The sequence below is a fragment of the Tetrao urogallus genome (assembly GCF_951394365.1).
Source record: "Tetrao urogallus genome assembly, chromosome: 1".
Classification (NCBI taxonomy): Eukaryota; Metazoa; Chordata; class Aves; order Galliformes; family Phasianidae; genus Tetrao; species Tetrao urogallus.
Window position 1 is genome coordinate 90771719 of NC_136813.1, and position 14246 is coordinate 90785964.

General features: G+C 42.3%; 1 protein-coding gene across 2 annotated transcripts in view; it reads left to right on the forward strand.

Annotated features, from left to right (window-relative positions):
• Positions 1 to 14246, forward strand: part of TIAM1 (TIAM Rac1 associated GEF 1) — a gene marked incomplete at both ends in the record, with an annotated part of 78955 nt that overhangs the window by 20906 nt on the left and 43803 nt on the right. Inside the window, 6 exons of one of the 2 annotated variants that reach the window (XM_079548589.1) lie at positions 499 to 723; positions 2117 to 2302; positions 4907 to 5053; positions 6938 to 7012; positions 8057 to 8227; positions 13949 to 14053. In XM_079548589.1, coding sequence (XP_079404715.1) covers positions 499 to 723; positions 2117 to 2302; positions 4907 to 5053; positions 6938 to 7012; positions 8057 to 8227; positions 13949 to 14053 — 909 coding nt within the window. The remainder of the gene's footprint in view (positions 1 to 498; positions 724 to 2116; positions 2303 to 4906; positions 5054 to 6937; positions 7013 to 8056; positions 8228 to 13948; positions 14054 to 14246) is intronic. The other variant, XM_079548588.1, reaches the window with a different exon arrangement.

Below are 14246 nucleotides of genomic sequence, written 5' to 3' on the forward strand. Positions count from 1 at the left end.
TAATCTTCAGAGAGCTTTGGGATCTCCAGAAGCAGAAAGCTTCATCTGCATCATAATATAGCTAGTAATAGATATCATGGACAGGTTTTATGTCATTAATTTATTATTAACTGTTGCGTGCCAAAAAAGCTTTCCATGCTGCAAAGAGCACAGAGGCTGCTGCATTATTTGCCTTGGGGAACTGAGAGTTTAGAAAATGTTATTAAATGATGAGCTACATATTCTGGAAACATTGTATTGAATTCCTAAAAACTTACTGGGAAACACTGTACAGCTGCAAAACATAGACATATGTGTAATTTTAGGTGCTGAATGCCTAGTGCTGTGCTAAAAATGGCCTGATTAAGTATGATTTTTTTATTACTTCTCTCATAAGTGGATTTAAGGCTTTGATTCTCATGATCAAAGGGAAACAAAACTCCTTGGAATTGTGTTGTTAATCTTCAATCAATTTTAAAAAGGATCTTGACTTCTTTTTTCCTCTTTCCCTCTCTTCAGACCTCTAGCCAGACCGAACTCGAGAACTGGATCACTGCAATCCATTCAGCTTGTGCAACTGCAGTTGCAAGGCAGCATCACAAAGAGGACACTGTCAAACTCCTGAAAACAGAGATAAAAAAGCTGGAGCAGAAGATTGACATGGATGAGAAGATGAAGAAAATGGGTGAAATGCAGCTGTCCTCAGTAACGGACTCCAAGAAGAAGAAGACCATACTGGATCAAGTAATCTTGCCTGCTTATGTGAAATGGGCCCCTGACAAATGTTTAAGGCCTTCTTCACCTTAGTGGTACCTCTATCTGTCCCCACTCTGCTGCATGTGTGTGCTGGCAGAGCTCCCCTGGGTAGATAGGATGTGTGTTGGCAGAGTACTGCCAGCAGCCCAGGTTGCACAATTTATCCACCCAACACGCTCTAAGCTACAGCACAGGTTTTCTCAATCTTCATGCAAAGGATTTTGCTGCCTGCATTAGTGAGAGCTTTAGGGGAGCAAAGAGGCTACCAGAATACTGTGGGCAAGAGGCAGCAGGATGTTGTAGTGAGAGCTGACTGTAGACCAACAAATCCTGCTGCCACAGTTGTCTTCAGCATAGAAGAGGCTGATTCTTGAACCAGTAGATGGGATGAAGAAGCCATCTCTGATTTCTTCTAGTTAGAAGGATCTGCCCTGATCTCATGGCTGAAGCCCCCACAAGTCTTTCTGACTTCAAGTGGACAATACAGTTGCATTTGAGAAGCAGAGAGCCTAGAGCAGAAGTCTCTCCTACTGTTGCAGCAGCACCTTATTTTAGGAAACTAACATATGGTGCCTGCTTCATTAGTTTGTAGCTCTTTTGCCACGGCTGCCAAATGTGCCTGTGATGCAAACTGTAGGGAGTGGCTGGGGCCATAATGTGCTAAACTGAAGGGATTTTGTACCCTTAGAAACTTATGGGAAGAGCTGAGAGAGGAGATGCTTGCTGCTGTTGAAAGGGCTCCATTCAAAGGCTGTCAGTGACAGTAAGAGGGTAGAGCAGTCTCTCCTTTGACGTAAAGGAGTTTTTCTAAACACTTTGAAACCGTTTCCTATCAGCAATTTGAATTATTTAATTCCTCACATAGGCTGATTACAGTGCTCTTCCACTGATAAGATTAATTATTCCCAGTGCACTGCATTTTTTTCAAATATAGCGAGCTCCGTTTGTGCTTACAGCAGTGCTGCTGCAGCTGTTTTGGGGTACTCTGTTTGTGAAACTTGGGTGGTTTTTGGTCTTCTTGTTTCTTAGATGCCCTTGATGCGTGAAAGAAGCCTCTTAAGGGAATACTCAGTAAAGAATCCTGGAATACAAAGAAAATTAAAAATGGAATGTAAATGCTATTAATTAGCATTGTATCAAAGGGGAGGTTGTCCCAGGAGAAAGCTTCTGCCTTGAACACTGAAAAAGTGTTTTACATCTAATGAAAAGTTTTTAAAAATTGTGGGTTTTTTATCCTTTTTGGGATTAAGAGCGTAGGGAAGAGTGAATCGAGGTTTCTTTTCTTTGAAAATGAGATCAGCATTGGTGAAAAATATATTTTGCTGGGAACAGTGGACATTTTTCAAACTTCTTCATTTCACTTGATCTTTTCTGTGTACAGATTTTTGTTTGGGAACAAAACCTTGAACAGTTCCAGATGGATCTATTTCGGTATCGCTGTTACTTGGCTAGTCTCCAAGGAGGGGAGCTCCCAAACCCTAAAAGACTGCTTGCTTTTGCCAGCCGTCCAACTAAAGTTGCAATGGGCCGCCTTGGAATCTTTTCAGTCTCTTCGTTCCACGCACTGGTAAGTTTGGACAGAAGCCAGGGGTCATCTTTGCCAACCTGAAAATCTCTTCACGTGCCCATTACAAAAATCACGTTGAGAAAGAGCAGTCTGTATCTGTAGCTACTTGTAGCATACTTTAGCACGCAGACTATTCTGTTTCCTGAAAGATGTGTGTGTCCTGGATGTAAACTAACAAGCAGATGCTTGCGAACCATGATGTTATGAAAGCGGAAGAACCATGTTTAATTTCCAGCTTTGCACACTGAACATGCTTTCTAGAAACAGGACTTCCTGTCACAAAGAGCAGGCTCATCTCTGATGTCTGTGTTCATGGGCTTGATCCAAAAACCCTGTGAGGTCAATGAGAGTCTTTCTGAGGCTCTCAGCACGTGTTGGCTTAGACTGTCTTGGGCATGGCTTACTTTCTACCATATGGATGAAGCTACTGACCAATTAGTCTAATATCCTGTCTCTAGTGATCAACACCTCATGCTCCACATGAAGGGGAAATGTTCTTCTCTGCTCTTTATGTTGTGACATATTTAAAATGGTTGTTTAAATGTAAATAATGTAACAACACAGCTTTTAAAAATACAGGGAAATGCATTGTAAAATGGTGGGGTTTTTAATGAATTTCAATCATAATCCTGTAGTTTTGTCTTGGGCTCCTGGAGCTTCAGAGAAATAGCTGAACTCCACTGTTGTCTTGTAGATGTCAGCTATACCCTTCAATTGAAACCAGAACTATAATTCAGTAAGGGGCGTTTTATTCTTTTATACATGAAAAGATTAGCGTCATCATCTTGTTAATTGCTGGTGGATTTATGTATTTTTTTTTTAAGTGGTGGGCTGTAATTTACATTTGTGCTTATTTTTTTGCATCTAGCAAAGCACTGTTAGCCTGAAAAACAATCTGCTTCTTCATACTGGTGTCTCTTGAGAGCCAAGTGAAAAAAAAATGTTTTGAATACGTTGTGTTGGAGAAGACACGTGCTTGCTTTTACTTTAAGCAGACTCACATGTCCCTCTGTGCCCTCATGGATATGGTGCAGTGAGTCTCAGGCTCCAGCTGCATACTGCATGGTGATTGCACCGCATCCCTGGCTCACTTGATGTTCCTCACTGTGTTAGCCAGAGGATGGGCTAAGCCTTTCTGCACAGTGTCCCACGTACAGCTAAGAGATGTGTCACAGCTAAGAAAGGCCAAGCTGTGGAAGAAGCTGTTATTTCAAGTTCTCCTTTTCCTTGATTTCTCAATGTTCCTGAACAAGAATCACCATTACTCACACAGTGATGGTTCTCTGGGTACACAAGCCAGCTTTCTGTTATTCCCATCTTTATATAGGTTTTTGTATCTGATGCACCCAAACAACCAGTTTCTCAGCTCCTTAGCTTGAGGGATCACTCAGAGGTTTGGCTGTTCCAGCTAGGGTTGTCATATTTTGTGAGTTTTGGGTGTGGGAATAGAGTACAAAGGCATTCCAGGAAGCACCTGGCCAAGTCTGCAGGGTAGGTCTGTCTGTCTGTCTAGCTTTGCCTTTTGCTACCGTTTGTACCTGCCATCTTCTACCACTCCCTTTTTCACAAGAGAGGAGCTAGCTGTCCTGATTCTACCTCTGGATGGGAAATCTGCTTAAACTTTGGCCTAAGCACAGCACCTCTGACTAAGCTTGCAGTAATTTCTACCAGAGTTTCCTTATTTGGATAATGCTCCCCAAATATTTGGTCTCAGTGAAAGCAAATAGCTTTCCCTTCTGAAGGAGTTGCTTCGGTCCGTTTTTCAAATATCTGAGCAGTTAACTATGCTCTAATTGAAAGGATCACTTCAATTCAATTCACTTTTTTTCTTGTGCTTTGCTCACACCTTCAGATGTTGTGTATCTTTAAGGAAGTGTAGGTTTTAAACACCGTGACCTATTTGCAAGCCTTTGTCTGGCCTTGTGAAAGTTATGAATCGGTTCAGGATGCCTAGAGTGCTTTCACAGGAAGGAGCAAAGAAAAAGACCAAACTTTTTGTAAGCAGCAGTCAAGTTTTTGAAATGTCAGGCTTTCATAGAATCATGGAATCTCAGAATGGTTTGGATTGGAGGGGATCTTAGAGATCATGAGGCTCCAACCCCCCAGTGAGGCTGCTCCCCACCAGCTCATCTGCCCAGGGCCCCATCCAAGCTGGCCTTGGGCACCTTCAGGGATGGGGCACCACAGCTTCTCTAGGCAGCTGTGCCAGTGCCTCACTGCCCTCTGAAGGCTTTGTGTGTTCAGCTTTGAAATCTCCTTAGAAAGTAAAATGGAAAAAAAAAAAAAGAACGAACCCAAAACACTTTCATTGATGTTGAGGTTTTGCTCTGGGTTGAAAAAGCTGCTTTAAAACACCTCAGCTTGAATGCCAAAAAACATGTGATGCCGTCCGTAATAATTTTTAATTCTTGACACTGGAAGAAATGAGTTAAACTGCAGTGAGAAGGAGGTAGCCTGGCAGCAGCAAGATTGTCCCTGTTGTGAGCACGCATTGTTATTACAGCCTTTGCCTCTTTTGTAAGGATATTTCACTGTTAGATTATGTAAGCAGCGGTGCGGTGGGATGCTGCAACCTTTGATTGTGAAACCATGTGGCACTGACAGGTGGCGGCTCGCACAGGGGAGTCCGGTGTGAGGAGAAGGACTCAAGCCATGTCCAGATCTGCCAGCAAACGGAGAAGCAGGTTTTCTTCTCTCTGGGGGCTGGATACTACCTCGAAGAAAAAACAAGGGAGGCCAAGCATTAATCAGGTAAGCGTGTGGGAGTTTGTGACACCAGCGGTTTCAAGCTGACCTGTTATCATGCAGAATGTAGCTCGTGCAGAAAGTCACACCAAGCACTTACACATCCAACCTAAAACTTGTCTGCTTAATTTTTCACGGTATGTAGCCGTCACATTCCATATCCTCTTCAAAAATCAGTGACTAATTACAGATAAGTGTACCTCAGCATCCTGAAGTGCAATTTGGAGTTCATACCCTTCTTTGCGGATTAGGTTACATTACTCCTGCTGCTTCTGCTTTTCTCTAGAGATAGTTCCCCAAAACTCAACAGTGAGGCAACAATATAGAAGAAAGACAGTTTTGGTAACAAAATTTAAAAAAGGAAAAAATATGGAAACTTTAATTTCCTTAAATTAAAAGTATGGGTTTGTAAAATATTTTAAATGTGGCTAAGTTTGGGGAAAACTTTCTGAAGTAACAAGATTTGTATTTAGGAGAGTCAGTCACTTTGAATTTTTATAAAGCAAAAGCTGAAACCTTTCACTCCTCAGATGTTTCTGTAAAATGTGCTTTAGTGTGGTAGGAAGGTACTTCCCTGTTGTTCTTTCCAAACATCTCTAGTTACAGCTTTCAATTTTTGAGAGCCATACCTCATCTAATTGCAGGAAATGAAGGCTTTTCTCCTCTTTCTTTCACTTTCTGAGGTGGGGGAAAGGCTTGGAACACATTCTGTTCCGTGCACTGTGATTACTTCTTCCTTCTTTCAACACAGCAGTGGGCGTTTGTTTTGTTGAGCAGGGGATTAATGCTGGAAAATTATTTAGCTTTCTTTTTAGTAAGACATTAGATGTTCACCTAATATGTAGTGCCTGAGCAAGAGCTCTGGGTTTTGCTGAGAAGCACCAGATGCTCTGTGAGTACATTCTCAATTCTTCGCGCTGGTGCTGAGGCATCCATGTTATTTTCTACTTGTTTTCCCCACATCAAGCACAATCTCTTATCCTTAGCTACGATCCTGCCTGTGCTATCTCCTCAGTGCTGTGTTTTTCCTGAGTTCAGCCTTCTTTTTCTTTTGATGGGGATAAATGCATTCTTCATGCTTCCTCCCCATCCCCATCCTCACTCCCATAACTCCTCCATTACTCCCAGGCATGGAGAGGGATTTTGTTCCAAGTTAAAGAACAGTCGCGCTGGAGAAAGTCAAGAAATGAAGTTTTGAGAAAGCGTGGGAAACTCCAAATGTAATGTCTGAATGTATTTCCCCAGCTCATATGTAGCAGCATGCAGCTATTTGCAGAGTTGAAGCAGTGAGCTCTAAATGCTTGAAGTGGAGTGATTGGTCCTGCTTCATTTTAGGCGCAGTATACTTAACAGTCAAACCCAGCAACTCGATCATGAACCTGTGGTGATGCATAGCTATAAAACTTTAGATTTCCAGTTTTAAGCTTAAGTTTCAGTTGCAGTAACAACCTTGTTTTTCCCCTCCACAGCTGCCAGGTAAGAGCTGTGCACAGGGCAGACTGTTTTTTGCAGGTGTGTTTTGTCTGGTGCCTGTCTAGTACAGTGTGATGCAGCCACCCAACTGAGCACAAAAGGAGGTAAAAGGTGTCTAGCTCTGCAGTGTAAGCTAGTGACAGAGCACTAAACAGAGCTGACATCTGATCTTTCAGCGTGGTGTCCAGTCACCAGCTTGTCCGCTGCTCCCCATCCTTTCTAACAAGCTGGTATTTTCATTTTCTGTGTTTTTGAGATGATTGTTTTTATTTTTCAGTTTGATTTCTATGTTGAGTATTAGATAACACTGTTCATTGCCAACTTTTGCAGCAGATCAATCTTGTCAGGCCCTAGTTTGTCCTGCACAGGGAGCAGATGTACACTTGTGTTTTAAAACGGAGTTGCTCTGCTCCTCAGGTGTTTGGTGAAGGAGTCGATTCGGTAAAGAAATCTCTCGAAGGAATCTTTGACGATACAGTCCCGGACGGCAAGGTAAAAAACACCAGCTCTCCAGCTACCTCCTTCCCATTCACAGCTTAAATGCAGCATTGGCTTTGGGATGCAAGGAGACGCAAAGCCCCTGGGATAGGAGCAGAGAGCAGCCTCTGCATGCTACAGCATAGGCTGGTGGCTGCTCTACAATCGGTCTGAACTGATTGCTTGTCATCAAAACTGTTTGCAGTGCATGGCATCCTGAGCTCAGAGGAGGCGCCAGGCCCAGAAGGGTATCAGCACTGCACACCAGGGAGGTGCCTGTCCGCAGGAGGAGCAGTCATTGCTGGGTCTGGGAAATGGCTCCTTGTGGTGTTGGCCATATGGGGTTTTCATAATTTAGGGCTACTGCAGCTATGAAGCGCAGTGTTTCTCTGTTTTGTTTTCACGTGCTTCTGCAAGCTTTTGCATTTGCAGAGACAATTACAACTGCTTTCTTTTTCCCCAGAGAAAGCCAGCTATAAAGCAGCATTAAGACAGTGCTAAGGGGCGCATTCTTCATGTAGTGAATATGTATTTAGCTGCGTGAGCCCACTTGAAGCAAATGGGAATTTTGCAGCCCCATCACTTCGTGGAGATTTATAGCTTATAGTCTGACTTGGACGTACAATAGACAGGAAATTCAAAATAAGTGCTAAGATTTGCTACTTTGGCATTTCTGGATGTAACATTTCAGTTTTATTGGCCTTGGATTGGTTTATTTTTGGATTGGGAGATGAAGTGCATTCAAGTTTTAATTTTAGAACTCTTTTTTATCACTCTCATTTTTTTTGTTGCATTCCTAGCATTCTCAATAGCCATAGGCTGAAATCCCAGGATACACACATTGCACCAGTTTAGCTGTGTGGGTGGCTTGGAGAGGCACACTTTACATTGCTCAGGTAGAACGGCAAAGTTTTCCAGTCCAGGCAAGCCCTCAGCCTATGTTTATGAATAAAATGTCTTTACTATAAGAGGTTTTTTTTGTACAGTATGTAATGTTTTTTACACTGTGAAGAAGATCTTATTGGGCTCCTCTAGTCATAATGGATTTTGTCTGCTTAGAGGGAAAAAGAAGTGGCACTGAGCAGCGTCCATCAGCACAATCCTGACTGTGATATTTGGGTTCATGAGTACTTTACGCCGTCTTGGTTCTGCCTGCCGAACAACCAGCCCGCTCTGACAGTCATCCGCCCCGGGGACACCTCTCGAGATGTGCTGGAGATGATTTGCAAGGTAAAGGCTGCCAGTGTGCCCTGGAGCAGTGCAAATGTCTGCAGCTATGAGCCCTTTCATTTCAGCCTTTTCAGATGAACCTCGTAGTGTTTTTTTCCTATGCCAGTGCTCAGGCGGCACTGTGTTTGAGTGATCAGCTGTAAGTTAGATGAAAAATGTGAATTACACTGAATTTTGCAGGAAAATCATGCTAACGAAACTGTAAGAAAAGTTCCTACAGTTGGAATTAAACTTGTCATGAGAAGGTGGGTTGATTTTTGCCTTTTACACTCTTGCCCCTGTGCATGAGTCTCTGAAGTGCCTTCACACCCTCTCATGCCTCTCACCTGCCCACCTACCTGCTATCCCTCCACTGGAGGCCAAGCTGGGTGCGGGATCCTTCTCTCTCTCCTGCCCTTGTTCTCCAGCCTGCTTCCTTTCTCTGCATCCAGTCTCCAAGCTTTCCCATCACCTGTTCCCTCCATTGCCAGATGGAAGATCCCACCCATTCTCACATGTCTGGTTGCCCTGTTTCCAGGTGCTGTTCCTCCTTCCTTCCCCCTGCCTCTTACTCCCTTCTGACTGGCGTGGGAGAGCAAACAGCAGTGCCAGGAGTAGGAACCAGTGTTTGCTGCCTGCATTGCAGAGACAAACTTGCCTCACGTAGGTGGTGGGAGGGAAGGGAGAGGAAAGCTTTCATCTGCAGAAAAACCACCTGGATTTCTTTGCCAAATGAAATATCAGAGCCATTTGGGCATTAAAAACAGTTGCATCTCAGCAGAGAAGTTAAAAGCTTTGACAAATTAAATACAAGCTTTCAGTTCTGGCATCTGTATAATGTATGTTTTCCACTAACCAGCTGACTGCAATCTAGACCCAACTCATGTCACGTGCTGCTTTGAAAAATGAGTCCTCTTTTGTACAACAACAGCAGCAAAAGAAAAGAAAACATTCATTGCTATCAGGAGCTTAACTTTGGGGACTTTCAGAACGTGTTGTATGTGCTTCCAAAGAGAAGAATGGTGAGAGAAAGGTGTTTGTTTGGAATGATGATACAGTGTGCTCATCCCTCTGCCAGGTGCACTGTTAAAGGTGGCTACAGCTTGTGAAAGCTCCTCATTGTATTTGGGAAAAATTGACATTTTTGGGGAGGGACACGATAGGGAAGCTGGATGACACATTATTAGTAATTATTTATTTTTCGGACTTTTATTTTCCTTTCGGTAAGGGTGATTAACTCAGTGGACCACATTCTTAGCTGGAGTAAACTGGTGTAGCTCCATGGGTTTCAGTGTTGTCCTGCTGAGGATGTGGTTTCTCACTGTGTTTTTTATTCTAGTGGGTGGTGCTGTATATGGAAATGGGGAGGTGGGTGAGTGTTTGTTTTCTTGAAGAACTGCTTCTTATCTGTTTCTTTCCTTTCTGTCAGAGTTTTCAGCCTGGAAAACACTGATGGATGCCTTCTTTTCTATCATGTTTAATAATCAATCTCTTTCTTCTGTCTCTTGCATTCAGCTCATTTTTTTCCTTTTAATATCTGATCCACATCATTTCACATCAGTTTGCCATCTGCCATCTGAGAACCAGTCAAGTTCTGGTATAGTAAACATTTCAAGATCTACATTTCATATAAGCCTCTTCATGTCTGTAGATGCAGATAAGTCTATCTGTGCTATTAAACTGAGCTTGATTATTCTATCAGTGAACATTAAGTGCACTCAAGTCATTGTAGAAAATGTGTTCTTATACTAACATTGCTGCTTGTTATTATACAGCGAGTTAGGTTTTGGATGCTGCTGACACTTTTATGATTCAAGATTGGTGGGAGTTGAGTCTAAAGCACATTTTAAAGTGGTTTCTCAAAGATTTCTCCTAAGATTTAACTAATAGCATTGCTTGGAAGGCAGGAAAAGTCAGTGTACATGATTAAATTGCTTCATATGGATAATAGCTATTGGTGTGAACGTGTATATATATGTATTACTAAAATTTGCGTAATGATATGTCTTCAAATTGAGTAGAAATGCACACGGTACATATGGATGTAGGCAGAAGCAGTATGGAGAGAATAACACCAAAACTGAGCATAGAAGACTACATGGCATTTAGTCTTTTGACTGAAGTACATAAAAAGTGAGATGCAAAAAACCTTCTATTTTCTCACCATTTATGTTTTTGAAAGGGACAAGAAGCATATTTTCCTTAGGTCTTTGGATCTATGCTCCAATTCTCTGAGAATTGACTTAAGTCTGTTGCTCTGTAGGCTTGCTTTGATTTTTAGCTGGTGTTTTCCAGCCAGAAAGACTTGGGCCACACAAGTGTGAAGCTAGAGTAATACGGTGGCCTCACCAGCGTGTTTCCATGATGCTGTAACTTCAGTCCTAATTCAGTCTCTCACACCAAGCTGAAAAAATACAACCTTTCTTGGATGTCCTGGTCATTCACTAAAGCGGAAGACGTGGAGGGGAAGAACATGTCTCCTCTCAGGCTGAGTGGTCCCCTGGGAGTGCTGTCCACTCTTTCAGTAGAGGGGTGCCAAAATGGATGAATAGTTCAGGTTGGGTGCTGACCCAACTGCACCCCTCAGAGCTTTTTGAATTGGTTCCCACCCTAGACTGTAAGTTCTTCTTCAAGAGCACATCAGTTAACCTGGTCAGGTTGGGCTTTAAATTGGATTAGCTGCTTAATTTAGTCCAGATATAGCCAGAGTTATTAGGAGAGAAATAAATAAACCAAGATGCTTATTTGCTCTGCTAAAGGTGTTTTGGGTGGTCTTGAAAGGGTATTAGTCATACTAAATCTGAACTGTTTCTGCTCCCACCTCCCCACATATGGATGCACAGCTAGGCCAGCAACAGAAAAAAAGTGGTTTTAGAGAATGGCTTTCAGGGCAGACTGCCTGTTTCCACTTCAAGACTATCTTTCCTTTCGCTTCAGTAGACAATTGTGCCTCTATCTCAAAGAGTTTAACTAATGTAAAATTCTGATGCGTACAAGGCATTGCTGCAGTATATGTATTTTAATTAACTAGATGTTATGGCTCATGTGCTGCACCACCACAGCCTTAATGGTGATGACTTGCATTTCCTGACGCCGGGGGGGATTGCACTGCAGTGGATGAATGGCATCCACCACAGCTGATGGTGCTTCTTGGATGAATTGAATGCCTTATGTTTTATCCAGTGACCTCTTTGGGCCTTTCTCTGGAATGGCTCAGAGCCTCAGTGTGGCATTTGTCATCTTGTGTTGGCTTCCTCCTGCTCTCTCAAATGGCCTGCATAATCTTCTCGCAAGCAAATCTCCCTTCAGAGACCAATGGGTGTGAGTCCAGAGGCACCATCAACTCTTCCTGCTCCTGTAACAAAGCCAGCAGCAGCCCTTTTATGGACCGCTGGGAATAGAAGATCAAGCCACCCACTTGTAGGAAAGGCTCCTCTGTTTAGATGGTATCAGGTGAGGGGGTTGAGGAGCAGTGTGAGGCAGGAAGATGTGAGTGCAGCCTGTGGCCTTTCTGCTCCAAAGCACCTCGAAGCCCTGGGCTGGGTTCGTCCCTCTGCAGCAGATTGTAATTCCTGCCAGCCTTCTGACGAGCTCATCAGACACCAAGGAGTGTCTCTTTGGATGTCTGCTGCAATGAGCAGGTGGTTGGAGGTGGAAGTAGCAAAAATACACAGCACTGCGTAGGGGGCTCTTGCCAAACCCTGGGCTTTATTAAATCACATGCAATTATACAGCCTCAATCTGACCAACCTAGCATTTGCTGGGTGACTCTCACTTGGCCATACCTGAAGCTGTGTGAAATGGAGAAGACATACGAGATCTTATGCACAGGAGACCACAGAAGATGCAGTTCAGTGCAGGAGCAGACTCTCAGGTTGCCCTGTTAGATGGTTGGACAAGGTGATTTTAGTGGACTTTTCCAACCTTAATGATTCTATGATTATAGTTAGTTTTTCTGCTAGTATGGTTTTTCCATGTAGCACTTTTTCCCCATTAACCACTTTAAATGGCTCAAGCTTTTCACAGGCTTTCAGAGAGCCTTATCACAGGCTTTTTGCTCCACTGTTCATTTGTGCTATCTGCGTTTTTATGTCTCCTCTTGTTTTTGCTTAATTTGTGTGCATGGTGCTCTTCATTTTGTGTCTAGGGGTAGCACGCTAATCTGGCCAGACACTAATCTGGCACTCCTATGTGTCATTTCTGAACAGCTACAACCAATTCTGCTTCCCTTGAGTTTCTGAGGTGTTTGCATGGATGTGCGTAGAGGAGGAAAACTAGGAAAAAAAAACTAGGAAAAGTAAACATAGTAAACAATGAGCAAAGGTTGTAAGATGTGTATCAAAAAAGAAGAATGAGTGTGAGGCTCTCCTTTATTCTGTTGTTTTATTTTGTCTTTTGATTGATTTCAAGTTGCTTGTTTAATTAAGCAGGTATTTGCAACAGAGTTGACTCCATTTCAGATGTTTCATGTAAGGACAACGTGTTTTTTGAATTGGACATATCTGAACGCAGCAATACAGCAATAGATCTGTCTTTTATTTTTGCACTGGTTGCTATTTTGTTTCATTGACTAATCCAGACCTTTAAAAACATTCCCTGTTCTCTGAATACTTGCGGAAGGGTTTGCTAGATCAAGGCACAATCTTCTCCACAGGTCACTTGGTGTACATTACTCACAATCTGTACTGTGTCATCAGTCAGCTGAATCTCAGTATGTCATTATCTTGGCTTGAGGTGGATAAGTGAGCCTTTAAAAAACAGCAGTCTGACACACAACCAGTAGGAAATAATGACATTGTTCCATAAATTTTCAGATGAGCCACTATTTTTTGTGCAACCGGGAAATTTTGGTAATTTGCTGATAAAAGATGAAAAGGCAGACTTATAAAAGCTTATAATAATGGGATGTCTAAAGTGAGTGAGGTGAATTTACCTCCTGTATTTCTGAATCACTTCTGGGTTTTTCACTAGCTTTAGTCAACAGTTTATGAACTTTGAAAGCAACTTCTGAATGACGTTCTTTGTGTTTATCATCATTCCAAATGTGTTTTGATTACACACTGCATTAACCTCTGCTTAAATTGAACTTATTAATCGTGCTGAGAAAAGGTCATTAACATCTCCCAGACCAAATGCTATATCCTCAGCTAATTATGACTAACTCATTAAAACGGTGTGACCTGTTTCCACTAGGATGTAGTCCAGTATAGAACTCTCAGCTTCTTTCACCCTTTTTAAGCCAACCTATTTTGAATTCAGAGGATGCATGCATATATATATTTATACACCGTACGTACTTGCTAAATTATGAAGATGCTAAAAAACAAACCAACTAACCAACCAAAAAAATCCAAAGCAAAGACTTTCCTGTCACATTTTTCTGTTAGCAGAACATTTGTTTTCCTTCCTGTAGTTTTAAATGCACTTTCTATACGTGGGTATGCTCCATGTCCTTGCTTTAATAGTTTTTGCTTATTTCTGCAATAGAACAGAATGGAGCAGAACTGCAAAATAAACAGAATTGAAGAGGCTGGTCAGAGTAATAGCACTGCCCTTAAACTCTTACTTCTGGGGAAGAGGGGAAGGTTCAGATTCTTGTTCAAATTAGGAGAACATGGGTCTCTTATGACAGATGATGCTGGAGGAACTTTTTTCTCTCTGTGAATGTCATGCGATTTTCTGATTAGAGATAATGTGAGCCATTGCTCTTGTCTTACAAAGCCTCTTCTCCATTTCTTGCAGACACACCAGCTGGATCACTCTGCTCACTACCTGCGTCTTAAATTCCTGATTGAAAACCAGATGCAGTTTTATGTACCAAAGCAAGAGGAGGATATCTACGAACTGGTAATGCTACCTCCTAAACAAAATTAGATGACACTGTGTAGGACACTGTTAATTAGTGTTCATTTGGTATTTGTAATATGCAGTTATGCTTTTTAACTTGCAATTATGGAGCTGTGCAGGCCATTGCAATTGCTCTGCAGTAAGGCAATCCCTCCAAACATTTCATCTTGAGGAAAGAGTTGTGTTCTGCTTA